This window comes from Callorhinus ursinus, unplaced genomic scaffold, assembly GCF_003265705.2.
Source record: "Callorhinus ursinus isolate GAN/ISIS: 27379988/994484 unplaced genomic scaffold, GSC_fseal_2.0 scaffold3, whole genome shotgun sequence".
NCBI lineage: Eukaryota > Metazoa > Chordata > Mammalia > Carnivora > Otariidae > Callorhinus > Callorhinus ursinus.
Window position 1 is genome coordinate 2,898,388 of NW_027397065.1, and position 23,464 is coordinate 2,921,851.

A 23,464-nucleotide genomic window follows, 5' to 3' on the forward strand; every position below is an offset into this window, starting at 1 on the left:
ATAACTATATCTATATTCATAGAGTTATAAACATATTCTTACACTTGTCTAAAGAGAAAGATATGGAGTAGGTAATCTCTCAAATTCCCTACTGGTAACATGATCCTATACTACAGTGAAGTTTATCTTAGTAAAAACATGAAAAAATACTATCTACATAAAACAGAGATTTAAATAACAACTATATTTTTTCTTACAGTTCAATATAATGTCACACATCAATAAAATGTTTTGCTTTATAAAAAAAAAATGTTAGCTCTATTTGGTGTTTTCACTAAAGCCTCAGTAAACTGGACAAAGCCAAATCTTTAGAAGCAATGGTTTCCTCCTTATTCCATTGAGAATCTGCAGATAATAACTTCTGGTTTTTAGAGATCATAGCAACAAACTTCTGGTTTTTACATATAAGTTTTTTTAACATTTAAGCCTCCTTAGCATATCTTTATGAACAAGAATATACTTGATAAAATAATTAGTAAAGTTGCTCCAGGCACTGAAGGGAAAATATGTCTATACAGAAAAGAAGAAAATGTGTAACAAATGTAAGGTGAACAAAAACGAGGATGTGAAGCTCTATTTCAGACCGCAAGGAAGTAAAGTGCTAAGATCAGAATGCAAAAGCAACTCTTGTTCATTAGAGAATAATATGGTAAGATATTATTCATTTTCAAAATGCATGGGTTGTAGAATAATTGAACAAAGTCAGCCATGTAGAATTAAATTTCATAAAAAAAAACAGGAAAGAGTCTAAAAGAAATCTATACCATAGTTAAGAAAATCACAAAATTCACTATAAACAGAAGGGAAGCTTTTGTAGGGCCAAAATTGAATACTTTTAAAAGTTAGAGAAAAATATCTAATTACTCTGTGTACTGTGTTTAGCTGCAGAAATATGTAACATTTGTTTTAAACATATATATATATACACACACACATGCATACATACATATATTCATATATTTATACCACACACGGTTTATCCATGTAACCATATACATATGGTTTATCTATAAGGCATAAATATATATTTATATATGTAAAACTACAGTTATAAATCTTTACTACTGCCCATCAGTGTTCTATTATATGTGTAGATGACTGGTGTTGTGTGTACTTCCTCAGTGGCCAAGCTGGTCTTTTGAAAGATTAAACATATTAAAAGATTTAGAAGGAAACAGTGAAAATGATGATGCTCTGGCGTGCCCCGTCACTATTGTCTGGATCTCTGATGGGCATCGCAGAGATCACAATTAGTTTATTAGAAACTACTGTATCCAGGTGGCAACGTCTATCAACACTACCAAGTGGGATCAGATATCGATAGTCCTCAAATAAGTTTAACATTTAAGTAAACTATGAAATTTTAACATTATAAACATGTAAAGAACAGTATAGCTTTCAAAGTTTAGTGTTTTAACATAGCTGGTGGTCTTTTACATTCACCTGAAAGTTCCATTTTTTCTAATCATAACTTTTTGTTATTATTTGTTAGCTCAGTATTTATATAAGCCCAAACCCAGTTCTTTAATATTAAAAAAAAAAAGTGACAGAACAATTAAAAATCTCTCCTTAGGCAAGAGAAAAAGAAAAAAAAAATCAAGCTTTGCTTTTGCGGTGGTAAGAATAAAACAGTATTTGGTTTTAATTTTAGCCACTGTCCTACTGTAGAGCTCTAAGACTTCCACAAGCCCGTTTTTGACCAATTTTGATCCCATTCAATAACACTTCTCATTTCTGGCCCTGCTGTTATTCTTATAATGATTTCATCAACTTGATGAATAAATGGTATTTCCAGAGAGGTAAAATACTAGCTAATAAGACAAAATAAATTAAGAGGAATGAGGAAATTTATGTGAGAATAAGCTTGATTTAATATACCTTATGGTTAATAAATTAAATTTTTATATAGACCTGCTCATTTGTAGAAGTCAATTTTCTAATGCAAATGTCTTAATTTTTTAAAGGACACAGACAAAAGTATTGGTATAATCAGTTTATGAAGCCTCTCCCTATTATGAAATTTAAATAAAAGATAAACGAAAATTGGATTTGTGCAACTGAGTGGGAAGCAACCACTGACTTAACTTTATTAAAGAGTGTTATTTTATGGAATTTAATCTAAATATTATGTATCACCTTTCAAAAGTTGTAAACTGATTTCTTTTCAAAGTTATAAACTGATCTATATTTCACACGCACAGATACACACACACTACACATTCTTAATAATTGTAAATCTTTGTTTTTGAAGGCATATTTATTAGTCCAAAGTCTGATGAATATAGTAGCACAGTTCTGAAACTATAAAGGAATAATTTATGTTACAATGTCATAAGCAGATTCTGAAGGAAACTTCAAAAGAGAGCTTCCAAAAACTATTTGAGCAATAGCAACATAATTGGATCATATATATCACCACTAAAGGTGATTCATTTCAAAGTACAGCATCTGTATGGCCACTCCAAAAATATGAATCTCATTAGTTTGTAATTATTGGGATATAACCTAGTTTGAATAGATTTCTTGTATAGTTCATGGGTGTGCTCTTTATACTCAATGAAATAAGATGTTTAAATATCTGAGCATAAGATTCAACTAAGATAAATAAAAAGGAGCTTTCAGTAGTTATAGAAACAGGTGTTAGGTGAAACTGCCCTAGTAACTCAGATGCTACAAAACATGTTCCTCTAGGCTAATGCATCCCATCAGAACCTTCAGAGCTGAATGATTAACAAGCAGATGCTCTATATTCAATAACAGGATATATCCCCAAGAGGAGAAATGCAGATGTGATGTATTATGCTTCCCCTCCACAAAATAACACACAAAAAAAGCAGTTATTAAGCGCTTACTTTTTTGCATGGCAATTTAGAAGTTCAAATAAGAGAAATTAGGTATTTTTGAATAAATAAACACAGAATAAAGCTTGAAAATATTGTAAACATTGTAATGTGGAAACAGACTAGAGGGTTCAGTTATCTGTTTTAATAATAGCAGTCATAATAATTCTAAATTAAAGGCTAATCAAATAGGCTCTATTGTAAAGAGAAAGGCCTATATCATTTTGTAGCATTATAACGTGTGAAACACTATCTAATATCTCATTAATTCTCAGTTATATTGTCTATCGTTCTGATTTTTTCACACTATATATTATTCAAGATAGAAACCTATTATTCTTTTTAGAAATAGTTCTGAACAATGAGAATTTGTCACATTGGGGAATTATAATTAATCCAATTCTGCGTACCTGTGGGGTAAAAACAACCTAGATTTGTTATACAATATCCATACACTGCAAACTTTTAATAAATAGTATCATTCAGTAGCAGTATCCACTAGGGACCTGCACTGATGTCATGTGTAGATTTGCTTAAAATGATCATTCTTAATTCACAATTCATATGTTAATAACTAATAATCAGGAGGCTGTGACACCCCCATTTACTTTACAATTTCTTCTTCTATTGAATTTTGAGGAGTAGCAGATCTTCTACTGGAAACATTCAAATTATTTAATTTAAAGAAATTAAAGTATGTATTTGAAGGAATTACTGTCCAATTATGCTGTGAATCTGAAGGAAGAATATGAGTCTGATAAGGATATTGAAGATATCATGTAGGAACATATAAATGTTTGATTCAGGTAAAATTTGGGGGGCAAACAAAAGATTGCATTTCATTGATGATATAAACAGTATGGAGAAATACCAGGAAAGAAAGAAAAAATAAAGGACCATGACATGAGTCTGAGCTTAGAAAAGATTATTCTAGATAAATTCTGTTAATGGAAGAAGATGAGAGTAGAAACAGAGAATTATTAACCATTTATGAAATAAATATATTCTGTGTAACAGTTTTAAATAAAACATGTATTTTGAATAAATATTAATAAAGAAGAATATTATATAAACAGACAATAAATATTCATTTAAGAAAAATGTTGAAATAACTGGTGGCAAATGGTACCAAAAAGAACTAAAATAATCATAATCCACTTTCCACAACTATTCACATTCCTTATGAAACCAAGTTTTCACAAATCTCATAATAAATATTTTGTCAAAAGGTTTAATACTACACAATAATACTCTTTTTATTATGTACTTTGATAAAATTAAAAGGAAAACATTTAACTCCCACTGGCAGTTTTTATATAGAAGGAGTGCCTGCTTTCCTAAATGACAAATTTTCTCAATGCTGATCTGTATATGAAATATTTCATTAAAATATTCCTTAAGAATACCTTTTTGTTCTATTCTAAAAGTCTGTGCTGAAATCACAACAAAAACATCTGGTCACATCTAAAAACAAAAATACTTTTAAACCATAATTTAAACTTTATGATGTTCAGATCACTGTAAAGTAAAATAAATATTTAGGGAAAAAAATACTCCATTGCATTTGCCAGAAGTTTTCTTAGTAGGCAGATAAATTATTAAAATAACTTTAAAATAATAAAATCACACCAAGAAATAGTTATATACTTAAATATCATTTATACTATGTTAAAATTAATCCTCACTATGCAAAAATCATAATTCTTTTGCATTGGCACCAAAATTGTTTGGCAGGCAACAGAGCAAGGTGTGGGGTGTAAGATGGGAGAGGAATGAGCCTGGGCTAGAAAGGCATCTTGCTCATTAAGGATTGATACAGAGAAAACTCAACTAAGGTTGAGAAATACAGAATCTTTGGGCAACCCAGTGAACACTAATGCATCAAGTTAGGGCAAAAAGAAGTCAGGAACTAGACAAGAGGAGTCATAGCAAGGGATGAGTTTGCTATTGAGTCATGTGATTAGATTGCTCCTAAAAATGGGCCACACAATATTGACTAGACTGGGAGAAAATGATAGGGAGCTCATATAATTGAGAGTTTATCTAATTCTGTGATTCCATTATCAAAGGACTTATAATAAGTATCATGCAATAAGGCATCCTTGGGGTTTATGAAAGATTTTTGTGACATCTACTTCATTTTCTTCCACTGAATTTTTAATCTTTCAAATTTACTCCTACAGGTAAAAATCCCCACCCAGCCACTTTTGGAGGAAGGTAGAAATCAGGAAGTCTGGAACCAGTTGAAATAAGTTAGGTTTATGAATTGAAATGACCCTACCTTGTACCTAAATTCCAGTAACTGGGCTAGATTACCCCCTCCTTCCTATAAAATCAGGCTGCCTTTTGTTCATTGGCTTCAGTAACCATTTCCTGCTCTTGTCTCTCAGACTTAACTCCTTTCCGCAATTACTTGTCTAAGAAGGAATCTAGTGCTGAGATCTGTTTTTTCTCTTCAGACCAGCCTCTGACCCCTACATCTCAGGACCTGACTCCCTTTTCCTGATGTTGCTGGTCTGCCTGGGCCTTTTATTTATTGCTAACACAACAGGTGTGCCACCTACTTTATCCTTATAAATGTGTCTGGTCTTCAGGCTCCTGGCATTTCTCTTTGATCCATCCCATTGTCCTAGAACCTAGAAGATACAACGCCTTCTCTACCATTAGCATTCTTCATAGTACTTAGTTCAAACTTGAGGCTGTGCTTGATAAATGCTGGTTAGCTGGATGAGAAGCAAAGTTATGATGCCAAGTTTCAGTATCATTAAGTTATAACTGTAAAAATTTGTTTTAAATAAAGTGTTTGACACAATATGATTTTTATCCTTAAATGAATAGCATGTTTAGTGCCAGTTATATATTTGATAATGCAATATTCTATCATGGAAGGTCACTTTACCATTTTCTTTTTTCATTCTGCTCATTTTATTAATTTTCTGCACTTTATCATTTTAGTTTTTCCTCCTCATTTTGTTATTTTGGGCATTTTTCTTAATGTTTTAATTTTCTCATTTCCTTATTCTTTAATGTTGATGTGATATTTTATATTGTGTTTTCCTCTGTGGTAGTTTATCCTCAATTCTTTTTTTATTTAAAATTTATAACCAACATAATTTAATCTGGGACAGCATAATGGGTCCAAGAAATAAAAGTCAATAAATAAAACAGTGCTAGTTTTTTGGCTGAAACCTGAAAAAAATCCACTTCAAAGGATGAAGGGTCCATTAATAGGGGCATTAAGTTAAATAGAAATAATCTTATTAGCAACATAGGAACTTTACCTGCTGAAGTTGGCTCTTCTTCATCTGATGCTATCATAAGAGGAAAAGAGGTGAAGTGGGGACAGGGAAAGGGTGGGGGTGGGGAGGGGTGGGGAGGGAGAGAGAGAGAAAAAGAGAAGTTGAACATAAATAGAACATAAATATATTCTGCATTTTCAAACAATGACTATAAGCTCCTGACTTGTAATTTTCTGAATACATTAGAAATCTGCCATTAGATAATTGGATAATGACAAATTAATGGGCATTTACATTAAATTAACATTTATATACTTCTATACTCTAAAATACATATTTATTAGAAAAGACCATTCAGTTGTCTGAATCTGATTTCCCTTCCTTTTTGCAAACAAGATTGACTTTATTTAGTTTGAGTGTAAATTATAATTATTATGAATTATATTATTTAAAAATATAAATTGTATATAACATATGAATACCCTACCATCACCACTTTGTGGGAATTTTCTGTTAGCAAAGAGGAATCAAAAGGCATTGTGGATAGTAAAAATTTTGTTCCATGAAGTAGACATTTTATAAAAGAGATAGAGGTTACACACAAACCCACTCAACTCACACGTATCACACACTTTAAGATTCAGAAGTGGTGATTCTGTGGCGAAGCCACAAAAACCTGAATTTTGAAGGTTGACCCCAAGTGGTTTTGACGCCGTGGTCTACAACCCACAAGCGATAAACAGGGATATTATAAAAGGAAAGGCCACAATATGAAAATACAACTTTATGCTAAAGCAGTGGTTCACAACCACGAATTTATATTAGAATGCCGAACTCTGGGCCCTACCTCAAACCAATTAAGTCAGAATCTCTTTCAATGGTATTAACTTGTAGCCAGGATTGAGGCATTACTAGATAATATAAGGTAACATGAACTATAACTCAAAGTGGGAATCATTCTGATTCCTGTTTTAAAAGGGAGGAATTAAAAAAAAAATTGAGGGGGTGGTGCAGAGAGAGAGACAGAATCTTAAGCAGACTCCATGCCCAGTGTGGAGTCCCCAACGGGGCTCGACCTCACAACCCTGAGATCATGACCTGAACAGAAATCAAGAGTCGGACACTTAACTGACTGAGCCATTGAGGTGCCCCAAGACATTACTAAATAACATCAATATAAGGTAACATGAACTATAACTCAAAGTGTGATTCAGTCTGATTCCTGTTTTAAAAGGGACGAATTTTTAAGAGCAGCCAGTCTCCAAGGGTAATAATCTGCTATGTGTATGTAGGGGGTGTTGTAAGAGTGAAAAAAAGAGTTTATCTGAAGTTGCTTCACAATTTTGCCTAGAATCCACCTCTTCACCTTTACACTAACAGACAGACTCTGTGAGGGGGTATTTCTGCTCTGTACACAAGCGCAGCTTACCCCAAATATTACCGTTGAGTTACATGACACCAGCCGGTACTATTTCATTTGATCCATGAAGTTTTAAAATAAAAATTTACTCAGCTGAATTGCTTATAAAGGAGCTTTGTTCCCAGGTGATTCATTAATCAAGGTATCACTGTGTAGCCAGGGAGAGGTCTCTACTCTTTCCCATTAAGGTTACCTGTGCACAGAGCATACCTTTAGACAAACTGACTCTGTGTCCTGACAGTATTTTCCTCTCACACGGTTTGGCTTGTCTCCTTGGCACATAAAAGAATGGAGAGAGCAAACACACTTGGCGTTCATGGTGTGGAGAACATAAATATTTAAAAAGCCGTTTGCTGCTTTATTATGTCCAAAATATACCTTAACATGTTCGAAGTGGAAAACTGTCAGTAGCTTCCAGGAATTCCCTTTTAGGAAAATACCATAAAGCCTTGTAGAACTGTCGACTTAAATGGTCATTATTAGTAAAAGTCTGGAGAGTCAAAGTGTGTGTGGGGGGAAAGGAACTCAATTTATAAAGCTATGATGAGATGAAAATTACTTATATTTGATACAGAGGTTTAGAGTGACTGAGCAATTTGTCTAAAGTCAATCTGAATTTGAGCTCATGTCAATGTGACTTTCAAACCAAAATCTTTCCACTATGCCTTACTTTCTCCCAAAGTGTTGACTCAGTATCCACTAAGAGATAAAGGGAAAAAGGGGTATAGAGTCACATAGTGAGGACTGGCTAGATCTCTGATAGTGTTACTCGGACTTAAGCATAATGGGGAAAAAAAACTGGATGTAGGGACCGGGAAACTTCTTTAGGTCCCTTACAATCCAGGGATAGACACTGGCAGGTGAGATCTAGAGTGTGTAGTTAAAATATCCTAAGCATGTGATGCCTAAGGAAGATTAGAAATGCTAAGATTTTATCCCTCCATTATATATGGATAAGCAAGAAATTTTCGGAAAGAACTATCCAGCACAGAAACAAAGACAATTAAATTTATAGATGTCTTAGCAAGTAGAATGTCTTAAAACCAAAGCCTGTGGAGTAAGCAGTGCACTAACCTACACTTAAGCCTGTAATACCTAAAAATATCTTTGTAACAGATTAGCAATATTAGAGTCAGCAGATACACAGGTCTGCATAGAATTCTGTTTCTATACATCTCCATAATGGCGGTTCCTCGTAATACAAAGATGTCACTAACCAGTACTCATACTATTAAAATACACACACACACACACACACACACACACACACAATCACAAAGGCACATACATAGGGTTAGTATTACTATTAATTCACTCTTGCAGTTATCTCTAGCAAAGAGGGTCTTGTAGGTGGCTAGCTACTTTACCAAATAGAGCATCATGAACTATTAACAGGTGGCAGCCAGAGACCCAAAGGTACAAATAAGCCTCAAAGTAGACATTAGTGGCCTATTTAGCAACATTTAAGTAAAATAATTACCACAGAAGATAATGCCATGCTACCCAAATGATTTTTCACTTTTCCTATTTGCTTCTCAGAACTCATTGAAATCAGCAAATCAAAAAATATGTCTTTGTCACATGCAAGTTCCTTTAATCCCAGAAATTAAAAACACATGCACCGGGGCGTCTGGGTGGCTCAGTCAGTTAAGGGTCTGACTCTTGATTTTGGCTCGGGTCATGATCTCAGGGTCGTGGGATGGAGCCCTGAATCAGGCTCTATGATCAGTGCAGAGTCGGCTTGAGATTTTCTTTCCCTCTCCCTCTGCCCCTTCCCCCTCTTGCATTCTCCTTCTCTCTCATAAATAAATAAAATATTTACAAAAAAACAAAACAAAACAAAACAAAACAAAACACATGCACTAAGCAAAACAAAGCTAAACAAATAACTCTGTATTGCTCTGCCTGGTCACAGTGCAGAAGGATGTACTGAAATGACGGTGACAGTAGAAAAACAGACAGCAAAAATATACATCTGATATAGACAACTTAGATGTGCGGCCCTCTCATTGCTCATAACATCACCCTGGTGTTCATTAAAATGCCCCAGATCTACTGAATTTGAATTTGGGTGTTAGTTCAGGTTTCTGCATTTTAAAAAAGTGCAGCAGGTGACTGTTACAAACATTAAATGTTGAGAATGATGGCTATACCCATCAAAATTTATTGCAATAAGAAAGAGCCACGGGTGCAGTTGTTGGAACTGCAGCAGCAAATTAGCAGGCTTATAGGAAACCCTTCACAATATGTAATGGGGTTGCTTTACCAGCTCTCAAAGCTCTTTCTCTTGTATCATCTTCAGATTTATTTGGATATCTACATCAATACTTTGGAGGAAGATAACTTATCCTTTGGATATAGAGGGGAAGCTTGTATCTCAGAACTAAATAAATCTTTTCCATTTTCCTGGCCACCATTATTCATCTAGGTAAGCATATGACCCATTTGGGGACAATGATGTGTAAGATCAAGTTTGTGTGTGCTTGGGTGAGGTGAGGCTCTTGGAAAGGAGGTTTCTTTAATCTTCTGAGAAAGTGTCTGGAAAAACCCTCTTTCTCTTCCGTTTAGACCCAGACAGGAAGCCTGTGGTCCCAGAAGTGAGCTGGCAGACATTTTGCAACCATGATGGGAGCCAGCGTTAGAAAGAAGCCAATCCTGCTCAAAGGCAGAATGGAAAAACAGAAAGAAATTAGATTACTGATGATATGGTTCAGCCACTAAATCATATTCTTACCCAAATCTGGACCTTCAATTCTGAGGAAAAATTCTTCTACTTTATTGTTTATCTAGTTTTAGTTTTCTCTAATTTGCAACTACATGACATTCTGCCACTACTATAACCAGTTTTGTTGTTCCCATTTAAAATATATTAGAACACATAAGGAATTAATTATCTCTGAGGCAGGTGAGGTGGAAAGTACATACAGCCTCGGGCATTGCATTCTGAGGGCAGCTGGGCTTTCAGCACATAATTTTTCCACAGAGCTCATGACCATGTTTTGATACACTAAACCTACTGTGATTTTGAAGTTGGTCACTGTTTATTTAGGATGGTCTGACAGCGTACATGTTCATGAACTGGGTTAGTAGGTGGCAGAAGAAGGCAACCTGTGGACTCCCCTTCCTTCTTTTCTCCTTCCTTCCCAACCTTTCTCTTTTGTTCCATAGGCTCAACTGTCAAGTACAGTAACTACCCAAACCGGATGGGCTGTGTACTACAGGGATACACATATGATATTAAAACACACACACTTCTTCACTGGACAGGCTTCAGTTCTATATGGTATCAACAATTCTTATATCTCCTGTCTTCCTTTGTCTTATCCTTGGGTGTTTTAAGTGAACTTTTATAACCTGGAAAGTCTATCCATTCCAAAAACAATTCTATACCCACTGTGGCTCACCATCAAATAGGAATAGTTCATTATGAAAGACACAAAATACATTTCTTAGAATATTATAATCTATTTTACATATGGATGTTACTCAATTCATATTGATTTAAGGATCATTTTGTTTGCTATATTATAAATCTAGTTAATTATGTACCAGATATGCTCTGCAAGTTTGAAATTATCTTGTAATTCATTATTTCCATAAACAAAGAAACAAGAAATATATACTCTTAAATTCTGACAATATTTCAGAAGTTTTGATTCAACTGCAGTGATGAAAAAATAACAATATGTATGTATGATTATTCATGCTTGTGAGGTGATAAATGCTGTAAATGTGAATATGTATGTGTGTGTGTCTGTGTGTGTGTGTGCGCGCGCATGGGTTGCACGCGTGTGTGTGTGTATGTGTGTGATTACTAAGGCAAAGAAGAGTAAATTACAATTTCAAATTTGTGAACTTAGTCATTTAAATAGGTTGTAGAGTTTCTTCTGGAAGTATTCAGAGATCTATTTAGAGATAGGTTTTGGTTCATATGGTTTTTGTTTTATTATTTGTTTGTTCATCTGTTTTTTGGCCAATGGCCCAAAGAGGACATGCCTTAGGACTTAAAAGTTGCCATTACCAACTTTTTCCTTGTGAAAATACGAAGAGGAATATTATTCTCTCCCAGCCAAAGACTTCAGACAGCAAATGATTTGGTCAGTTATACACTCTCAGAACTGCACGATGTTTGGGACACAATGAGAAACAACAGATAATGTTTGCATTGAAAGTATTCAGAGAATTACAAAGTCTTCTCTATGCTATTAGTCTTTCACATGCATTTTGATTCCTGTGCTAAATTTGGAGAATGACATCTATTTGAGTACGGTTCAAAATATGTAATATATATAATTTGTACACATGTAGTCAGTATGTAAGTATATATTTGTATGTTTATTAGTCTCCTCCATTGGACTAGGAGTTTCATGAGGTCAGGGCTGTAACTTTTTTGTTCACCATTATAACTGTAGTTTTAGAACAGAGTCTACAATGTTGTAGGGTTCAATAAATATTTGTCAAGAGAAAGAAAACAATATAGATAAATATTTAATACACTCCACTGTGTTGCTCAATAAAATTTAGCTGTTTAATTAGCTACATTACTAGACTTGTCAAAGAGAAAACCTTACATCTTCATCTATGTTTTAGTTGCATAGCTCTCTCTCTATATGTAAATAATTATATATATACTGACTTACATAATTATATGGTCATATAAATCAGATTTACTTTCTTTGGGCAGGAGAGAAAAGGAATAATGGTTCAAAAGACAATGGTTACTCTAATGACCATTTGATCATCTCATGGAAAAATAAATTTGTGATTTTCAACTAATAAAAAAGCTTCAAACTAATGCTTATTAACTAAATAGATTCATTAAAATAGAACCACAAAATGCACTTTCTATGTTTAGTAGTGATATAGCTCACATGGGTTTCACAATATAGTTAAACAGTGAATCATGTTAACAGCAATTAGCAGTGCATTTGCGATTTTCTCACTTTAGGAATAGGTACAAATGGGAAAAATAATTTAAAAAATGAATGGAAGCTTTAGTTTCATTGTTTTGTCACTGAGTTAAAAAAATACATAATTTATAAAACTAAACCAGAGTCCTGGGAAGTTGGGAAATAACATGACTCATCTCCCAGCTAGTATAAAAGAGACATTGGGGACATAATTAGGATACATTTTCCTGCTTAAAGGAAGCACTAAAGATCGTTAAGCTAGGTGATTTGACATTATAATTCGGTGTGTCATTTATCTATTCAATTGTCCTCAATCTTTTATTTATTCTATGTGATCTCCTTCCCTATCCAAATTCATCCCACTCTTGTAGACTCAATTCAAATTTCACCATCCTCAGTGTATAAGCATTTATTTTAGTCTCCAGATTTGTGTAGTTGTCCCCTTTGATTCCCACTGACTTTTTAAACTATAACCTAAAGCCAGTGTGAAACAAAATAGCAATATTTTCCAGTCTTTTTCCCAAGCCGGACATTATCTACTATCCTTCATTCAGGGCAACAGTTATGTTTTAGTTTTGTATAGTGCACATAATTGGTACTGAGTAAATATTTTTGGAAAGCTGTCCAATTTTAGAGATGAGAAAATGAAGTCTAGTAAGTAAATTTAATGTCTGTTTTTACAGTACTGTGCGCTATGTAAAATAAGGATTGGTAATTAAACCTAAGATATCCTAAGAAAATTCATGGACAAATGGTAAGAAGAAACTTGAAAAGGACCAAGCAGATCAACAGCTAATATATATCTGATTGCTCAGATTGCCTCAATTTTAAATGAAATTAATTCATAATCTTTTTGAAAATTTAATTTGGGAGAGAGGAAGTAGTTCTGCAAAGAGAATGCTATGTTCTGTGACAAGGGAAGCCATGCAGCAGAGGTTACCTGCACATCACATGGGACATTCAGATGGTCACAGCACCCATATTATTTTGTTTCACAGCAACTGACAGAAGGAAAATGATACCATCAGGCTCACATTCCATGGATTTCTGTTTTTTTATGTGTGGGAAACTGCTCACTTCAACCTCAAGTCATTTCCATAAGTCTGGGCAAATGCACTAATTTAAAAAGCAAATCCGTTAAAACCAAAAGAACAAAAAACTAAAAGGCAATGGAAAGACCAGCAAGATTGACACAAATCTCAGGGACAGCATCCACTCAAGGAAATCACAGAATCATTGCACATAAAATGTTAATGTCAGAAGAGATTTTGTGATTAAGGGGTTGGCAAAAAACAAACAAACAAAAAAAACCTGTCAAAATGGTTTAAGGTTATATGTATTAAATATTGTATTAAATTGCCAAATAAAACCCACCATAAACTGAATTTTGAAGTAAAATTCATATACATATGAATACATGTACATATAGTATATAAATGGTAATTAAATATTTATTTATAATATAAATAAAAGGACTACACAACACATGCTGTTCTATAACTTGCTTTTTTCACTAATATTTGCACATATTTTTCGGTGTCAATATACTCAGTGAATATGGGCAGTATTTAATGTTTTATGGACATACCATAATTTATTTAACTCTATTGAATGATATTTGGATGGAATCAGGGGTTTCTCTCTTACAAATAATATTGCAATGAATAATCAGACTCCATTTGAATAGTGATAGAAACATGAAACAAAAATAAATGACCAAATTTCATTAAATAAGTAAGCTTATAATACTATATACAATATAAAATATTCCCTTTCTGTAAATGAGGCTTTTAAATGATCCTGTTTTATGCCAGCAGCCTATCCACAGTAATATGCTTCTTAAATATATTGGACAATATGATATTTGTGCCTTCTTCCTGTGAAAGTTACTCCCACAATAGAGTTACCCTCAGTGGTGATCAAGTAGAACTTTCAGTGTCCCGTGTCCAAGTAGTACAAGACACAGAAACAAAAGAAATGGCTGAGCTCTGTGCTTGGGCAGATGCAGCCTTAGGGTTAACCACTGAGTATAATATTCTTATATTAAGTAATATAAAACTTTAATATTTTAAGAAAAATAAATGGTGGCCATTTGAAGACAGAAAATTCCTTTATTACAGAATCTTGGCATATAATGTGTGTGTATGTGTGTGTGCACAAGCAAACATTTAATATGTTAATAAGTTAATAAATAAGTTAAGTTGTTAATAAGTTCTTTCCAAGTTCTTTCCAAGACAGCATGTTACCACTTCTGAAATTTGTGAAGGCTTTTAACAAAATATCATTCCTTTTTCACTGCTTATATTACAAAGAGGAATTCAGAAATTTTATGATGGCTTTGAAATGATGAATTCCCAAAATATAGTTCCACGTGCTTGGCTTAATTAAAATACCTTTTGAAACTCAAAAGATGAAGGGGAAAAAAATAGTGGGCAGGTGTAATTTGAAGACAGCTCAGATATCTCTGGTGGATCTATGTTTCTCGTTGGTCTAGGGGAATTATTTTTTTTCTCACGTAGCTTGAACTCATCCCAAGGACACTAATTTTAAGAGATAAAGCCCAGCTTCTACTTGCCTATATAGAACTCAACTAGTCTAATGTGCCACTGACTTATTCAGCAGTAAATGACTGCTAAAGCGGATTGTTTTTCCTCCTCCCTGTTAAAATAGAAGTTAAAATTAAATGCTTTCTTCTCAGAATCATTAGGACCTTCTTTAAAGGAAAATAGTCAGTGTATCCACATTCAGGCATTAATCAAGTGACATTGACAATGTGATTTCCCTATCTGCAAAACTGGTCTCCCTAGGCCAAATTTTTCCTTAATTGAAATGTCTTTAAAGAACTCAACTGATAAAAAAGTAGACAGGTCTAACTTTAAGACAATGAAATCAAATAAAGGTATAGGGCTATTCAAGGAGGGCCCAAGCCCCATTCTTCTTGTCTTTTTGCTTATTTTCAAGTTGTGAACGTGTACTATTAACTTCTACTCTTCCAAACTGCCAAAACGAACAAAACAAAAACAAAAACAAAAGAATAGTCAAGTAAATATAGGCTGTTCAGAAAACAGAATGTAAGCAACTTTGAGAAACAAAATTTTAAATCCAAACCAGACTTAAAGGTCACTTAGTCCAACTTGCCAACTAAACATCTAAATATTCCTTCAAAACTTCTAGTGGCAGGGAACTTATAATTTCATAAAGAAACATGTCACATTGCTCTCCCAGGGCTAGCCTCTGGACAACAATGGGATGATATGGCTCTTTCTTTGACATAACAGCCATTCAAATATCTGAAAAGAGTTATCATATTCCCCATAATTCTCTTCTTAACTGAGATAAACATCTCCACTTAATTTCATATATCATGGCATATACCCTGGCCATCATTTTTTTTAACCTCCTCCTGATAATTTCAAATTTGTCAAGGTCTTTTGGGAAATACAGCAAGAAGAATTAGACCTCCAGATGAGATCTGACTAGGACAAAATACCATGCCCTTATTACCTGCCTTCTTTAGGCTGCTATATTATAACTAATAATCCAACAATGTATTAGCTACTAAAAGAGTAAGAAATTAATTTCCTTTCCCTCCTTCTTCCAGCTCCACCTTACACTAATTCCCAGAGAGCTAGGGACTACTATCTTATCTTCTTCCTGTCTGGGAGCAAGATTGGGCAGGAAAAAGAGGGGAGGGAGGTAGACATGGGACAAAGGAGGCCATGGTTGGGGTGGGGTCAAGGGAGAACACGACTGGCTTACCAGCAAGTTAAAAGTATTTTAGCAATAGGAAAAAATTACAAAATTTTGAACTAAGCAAAGCCTTAAATGTATTCTTCGAATCTTTTGCTTTCTTTCTAGCAAAGAATATAGTTTGTGTGTATTTCATATATAGTGTATTAAGTCCACGGACAAGAAAACCAAACACTTGTTTTTATTGAAACAGTTTCCTTAGTGTCCAGGACTAGGTAACCATCCAGGTGAATATTAATATTTGGTGGCTTCTCATAGGATTTTCCACATGTCAACTGACATTTATAGTCACAGAGGAATATTCCAGAAACTGTTGTTAGAACTTTATATTGTTTCCTCCAGCAAATAATTTCTGGTTAGAAATTCTAGGTTAGAAATTTAGCACTAATTTCAGTAAATAAGTCACATTCAGCCTTTCCCAAATCAACTATCTATGAGACCAAGTCTTACTGAAAACAATCACAATAATTAATGAAATGAAAAAAAGACCTTGGAGGCAGAATAAAAATGTAATAGGAAAAAATAGTACAATTTAATCCTCAAAAGACAAGCCTGAAGTAGTACTTAAAAATTACCTCAAATACTGTTCAGCAAAGTGTTTTGTGTTGTTTTTAAATAATGTTTATATGTTTCAATAATGTATTATGAAAAGAGGTCACAGAATCATGATCCTGCGATAATTTTGTTAATAACACTGAGAACTGTATTATAAGCATAGTCTGAGAAGATGACTGGAGGTCCTATGCAATATAGGTCCAAATCACCTTGCTGGTCTGACTCCCAATCATCCCTAAAAACACCAAGTAGTCTGGGCAACCACTAAGGCTAATTCTTCCGGAAGGTTCCCAAGTTCCTCAGCTTTATGTTTATCATCCTGCATTTTGCTTAAAACATTCCCCTCTAATAACTTGGCTGGTGAACTACACTTCCATCCCAGCCAATTTTAAAAGCTATCTTAGCTGTCAAATCTGATCCCTGGGACTCAAAATAACCTTTCTTCCTGTTGCTACCTATTGCACTGTGTTCTCTTTTTATGATGATTATTTACCTCAATGTGTGAGGGCTACTGATGTGTGTGTTTTATGATCCTTTCCCAAACAGAAGTATCTCAAGGGCAGGCTTTTTATTTTGGGGTCACAGACAAAAGGGAGATTAGCCTCTGGGGGTTAGGAATAGCCTTTAGAAGAGGCTCAATAATATTGAGATCCTAGTGGTCTTTAGTAGTCTGTGTTTTTATGCAAAACCACAAAGAGCTTACTGTTGATCTATCACATCTAAAAACCTAATATTAATATGGTATCATAAATTTCAACTTGGTATTTATTATACCTTTACAGATTCTCACTTTGCATTCTTATAAAGAAAAAAAATCAATTCATAAGTTATTTGCCATAAGCATAAGGAAAGCTATACTCCTAAAAGGCCGATTCCTAATTATGCAAGCATTACTTACATTACTCATAATTTTCAAATAATAAAACATAGGGTTCTCTTTTTCCCATACCAAGTAAGGTGATTTGTCAAATTATACGTTGAAGGAAAGAAATTTTTGAAAAATTAAAAGCTGACAGCTAAATTGCCCCCAGTTTGCATATTCAAGCACAAGCAGAAAAAATCCTGACATAAAAATAATAGATCAGAATTTACTGGACATCTAAATAATGTTATTAATGACTAAAATGATGGAGGAATATTCAGGAACTTAGAAGTCTGATTTCTGTATGTAGCTCTTGAATTGTCTATAAGATTTAACTATTTATATTTACTTATTTTATAACTCCTATATAGCTCTTATTATAAGCTAAGTGTTGCTCTAAGGGTCTAACATATATTAGCTCATTTAATTTGAACAAAACCCCTTCAAAGTTAGTACTATTATTACCCCAATTTTACAGACAAGGAACTAAGGCATCGAGAGGTTAAGCAACTTGCCCAAAGTAAAAGAGATAGTAAATAGAACAGCCAGGATTGAATTCAGTCTGGCTGAATTCTTAACCACAATACCATGATGCAATCCGTTAAAAGAATGTGTTCCTACAGAGTTCCGAGAAAGCATGCTCAGCATGTGACAAACACTGTAATTAAAGGTATTATTATAATTACTATTATATCTTCAGGTTCTTTTATTGTTTCAAAGCACCCATCCCCATATGTGTAACAGGCACAGTTTAATTTGAACACAGACACTGGACCATGGACAATGCACCGGACAAAACTTCAGGTTTAACATCTGTTCTGCCTGTCTTTAGCAGAAACCTACGACCTTGGTATAGTCATTACATTTATCATAGAATCATTTTCCTATTTAACACTGAGATTGGTATTAGCTCAACTGTTTATTTCAAGGGTATTACAAGAATAATATGTATATTAACATTTTAATGAATAGAGTACTCTAAAAATACAAGACACTATTAAAGAAAAAGGATGAGGGAAAAAATGTCCTTGGCATTATGGTGATGGGTAAACTACACAAAAAGACTCTCTGCCCACCCCCTTCAATGTTCATTACATGATGGCCTGATAGACAGCATGCCTGGTTGTGAGGTGAGCCTTACCACAGAAGTGTGGGGGTCAGGACATCATTGTGAAGAATAATATAGCTTGACCTCCATCACTGAATAATTAATAGAAGTTGACCTTAAAGGTCAGAGCATGTTGTAGGATGCACCCTGATTTATCCACTGCCTGGGGGAGCCAAAGCCATTGATTGAAAGAGAGCTGAACTGACAGAAACAATATTTATCTTGTTGAAAATGTTGGGTAGCTACTATGTCAATGAGTAACAGTAACGAGTTCTGTACTCAGTTGCTCTCTATGATCTGGAGGAAGCACTTGGCTTCTGATTTCTCAATTAAAATCTTATCAGATGAAGACATTGTGGAGACTTAGCAACATGCCATGAAAAGAAGGTGGTGATTCTTATTTGAAATTTGCTATATTTTTCAAGGGTTAGTACTTAAGAAAATACGCTATGACTGGCTCCATCTTTTGCTGAGAAACCAAAATTGTATCCTCCTTACTTTATTTTCCAAGACTTGATTAAAACAAAATAAAGAGAACAATAAACATTGATTGCTGTGCATTTTAAATCACAGTTTGATGAATTTTATACTTTCAGAGGGAAAAATTTAATATATTCCAAAGAAGATTCTGCCCAAATTCTCATTATATGACTCATTTAAAAATTATGTGTTGTCACTGTACTTTAAATAACATGGACTACAGAATCTGCCTCCACATAAATACTCTGATTTAGATAAACTGCCTTAGAGTACAAAGTAACCTTGAGATGTCACCCAATTCTCCTATGGCCTCAGGCACTGTGGCCAAATAAACCTTCACACAATGACATCCATTTGAAGCTCCTTGAGAAAAGACGTTATGCCTTCTGTTTCATTAGTAACCAATATGCTTTACTCTAGTAATCCCTCAAAACAAAGAGCATGATTTTAGCACATACTTGGTCCCAGTAAGATTTGGTGATTATTAGTCTATCTAACTTATAAATATTACATACTACAGGATTTCTAATATTTCTAAGAAATAAATTTCAACCTATCAAGACACTTTTTTAAAATGAATTCTTAATGCTTCTCTCATCTCTTTGTCTTCATTCTATCTTCAATTAATGGTAAGAGGTCAGATGAGAGCAAATGCTCTATGATTCAGTCAATCAGCTTTCAGTTTCCATTAGAGTAATAGTAATCATTTTCCCACTTCCTACTTTTATTTAACCTTCATAGGTTTTCTTTATCCAGTTATCTTAAGTCAGCTCCATACTCCACACGCTCTAGAGCCATTATTTACGACTCTTCTGCCTACTCTCTCTCTTATTGGTTTGAATTCTAGAGAACAGTCCTTTCCTCATAGCTTTTATCAACCAAACTGGACCTTAAGATGTGTTTATAATTTGTCCTTTTTAAATAATCTGTGGCCTTAAATAATGATTAAGTGGAAAATAAAAGGGAATGTAGTATTCACCTATTATTTTAAAACTATACGGGCGTCTGGGTGGCTCTGTCGGTTGAGTGTATGCCTTTGGCTCAGGTCATGATCCCAGGGTTCTGGGATAGAGCTCTGTGTCTGTGTTGGTCTCCCTGCTCAGCAGGGAGTCTGCTTCTCCCTCTCCCTCTGCCCCTCCCTCTTGTTCTCTCTCTCTAAAAAATAAATAAAATCTTTGGGGTGTCTGGGTGGCTCAGTCGTTAAGCGTCTGCCTTCGGCTCAGGTCATGATCCCAGAGTCCTGGCCTCGAGCCCAGCATTGGGCTCCCTGCTCCGCGGGAAGCCTGCTTCTCCCTCTCTTACTCCCCCTGCTTGTGTTCCTTCTCTCGCTGTGTCTCTCTCTGTCAAATAAATAAATAAAATATTTTAAAAAATAAAAAAAATAAAACCTTTAAAAAAATAAACCTATATTTGATGAGATAACCATCTCTGTTCTCCAGGTGTATTTTTCTCCTCTTACATTTTATATATGTAAATATAACTTATTTCTTCTCTGTTCTCCTCTACAGACTGAAGGACTCCAAATCTACATTATTGTGATTAAGTAGATCTAAGCCCATTACACTTTCTTTTCATTATAAATCCATCATGATGAACTGTTTAGACTTTTCTGTACAATTTTACAATATTATAGGTTCTCAAATAACTCTTAACCTAACCATTAACTTTAAGAATTTAGTCTAAGGAGGGGTGTCTGTGTGGCTCAGTCGGTTAAATGGCTTACTCTTGATTTCAAATCAGGTAATGATCTTAGGGTCGTGAGATCACCCCACATCGAGCTCTGTGCTCAGCGGGTAGTCTGCTTGAGATTCTTTCCCTCTGCCCACCCCCCCCAACTTGCAGGTGCTCTCTTTCCCCTTCTCTCTCAAATAAATAAATCTTTAAAAAAAGTTTTAAAAATGTTATTTTTAACCAAAAATCAATATGTAATGAACTCAATTAAAAAGAAGCAAACAATAGGTATAATTGTATACTCAAGAAAGAGATTCATGTTGAAAATTAAGAAGAGAAAACCAAATAACTATATGAAAGATCTTAAAGATTATTGGGCATGTTTTAACTATTTTATGTCATCTATGAGTCTCCTATAAACCTCTTTTCCATGAAAGTGCTCAACCTGGCAGAAAAAATTTTTTGAGGTTAATGCTAAATTTGCCACTTAGCTTATCACTTAAAACAGCAATTTTCAGTTTCATAAATGTGTAGAATTGTACATTTTGGCAGTGCCACAACAGACTTCATGCTGTTCCATTTGGAATTTGATTAAAAGAACAACTTAATGTCGCTTTCCACTTTTACTTTTCTAATTTTTCAATGTATTTCCTAAAATGAACAGACAATAATCAAGTTTTCCCTTTTTTTAAGAGAGCTTTTACTTTTTCCTACCTTATAAAGAAACAGACTACCTTCATAGCTAGTAACATAAAAATATCTATAAATATATCTACATGTTCATCAACTTTTTGCATTGCCAATAAAAACTGTTAATTAAAAAAAAAATTAAAAAGTAAAAGGAAAGCAACTACCTAACAACCTATAGTAAACTGTAAAACCACCCACAAATTCTTTCCCCTCTTGCATCTTCACGTTTTCAATATGAAGGGGCAGGTCCTCTTACGAAAACTGTTGTTAGCTAAAGTGACATAAACTGATATTTGAAAAGTGCTTATAATTTGGGCTTGATCTTTCTTACTGCTCTTGGGACTTTTCCACCACCACATAAGGAAGCCTGATTTAGCAGAGACAAACTATCTCAGCTGAGCCATGTTCCACTACCCAGCACCAGTCAATGAGAACACCTACGTTACTCTCAGAATTGAGAGATAGTTGTTTAAACCCACCAAATTTGTAATGATTTGTTAAGCAGAAAAGCATAATGATACACATCCACTATCACTTCATTCACAAATTTATTCCCAAGCAATAGAAAGGTTATACTCTCAGAAAGAAAACAGACAATGGTTAAAATGATATAAATCAATATTTCTTTTAATGTGTTACATTTTCTTTTCTTACAAATAAAAACTGTACCACAGATTGGCTCTTATCTTTTTTCTGGGCAAGAGAGGATCTCTGTACTTGATACCTTCTAAGGTTCTTTGATATTCTGTTTTTTTTTTTTTCCTTGAGTTAATATATATTTGTTAGGGCTTGGAATTGCAAGCTAACAAATTCTAATCATTATGATTAACCTTAAAGTAGCAACATTTTATTTTTTTTTAAAGATTTTTTTTTTTTTTTTTGAGAGAGAGAGTGTGTGGGGGGAGGGGCAGAGGGAGAGATTGAGAGAGAGAACCTACAGCAGACTCTTGGCTGAGCAGGGAGCCCAACGCGGCTCTTCATCCCAGGACCCTGAGATCATGACCTGAGCCGAAATCAAGAGCTTACCTACTGAACCACCCAGGCTCTTCTAAAGTAAAAACATTTTAAAATTAAGAAACTAACTGTTTATAAGGTATGCTATAGAGATATTTACATATATAAGACGAAATTAATTTTCTATAATATATACAAAATAAATGACAAAAATTTACCCTTAAATCCTTAACTCTTCCATTTTAACTGTACAATTCTACTCATTTATATGAACACACATTTCATCCTTCTAATTATCAGTAAAGTTAAATAGATACAACTCTGAAAGTGAAACCTCTGAGTCTAGTTGACTGGGAAATTTCTTAGCAATCATCAATGGCTAGCAATTTTTGAGAAACTATTTTAGTCTGTGCAGAATAGCTCTCATTATAATAATTTCTATAAATGCGGTTTCAGTCATGAGATATCCTTCCTTAGTCCAAGAAGTAATCTTAAAGGGGAAAAAAACTGACAACTACTGGTAATTTTATCTAATATATAAATAATTTAACTGAAATTTATCAAATCTCTCATTTTGCAACCAAAGTTTAGAAATCTAAAAATAGCCTTGCTCTACCCAAAAGATTTACTTAAACTTGTTTACATTCTAATATTTCATGATCACTAACAAGAAGTCTTTCAGACAGTGCCAGCCTTTATTACACTACTTGATATTCTGACAGTGATCACTTTCTAAAAGGTAAACATGAATTTGCTATTCATGGGGCAAGATGTACAAGATGTACAGTGCAAATTGTTGGGTTTTTTTAAAAAAAATTATGAGACTTTGTGTTTCTGGGGTAAATGAAACCAATTTCTTATAATGAAATGGAAGCAGGAGGACAGATTAGCAGTGATGAGCTCTAAGGGCTATAAATTAAAAGAACCTGAATTCATGTTAGAAAAGAAATACCAATTACCAAAGGAAATAAGTTTGGATGGAATA

The 23,464-nt window shown here is 34.0% G+C and overlaps 1 protein-coding gene across 2 annotated transcripts in view; it reads right to left on the reverse strand.

Annotated features, from left to right (window-relative positions):
* EDIL3 (EGF like repeats and discoidin domains 3) overlaps positions 1 to 23,464 on the reverse strand; it is a 415,090-nt gene that overhangs the window by 264,743 nt on the left and 126,883 nt on the right. For both annotated transcript variants that reach the window (XM_073887730.1, XM_025866595.2), the window contains exon 3: positions 6,122 to 6,151. In XM_073887730.1, coding sequence (XP_073743831.1) covers positions 6,122 to 6,151 — 30 coding nt within the window. The remainder of the gene's footprint in view (positions 1 to 6,121; positions 6,152 to 23,464) is intronic.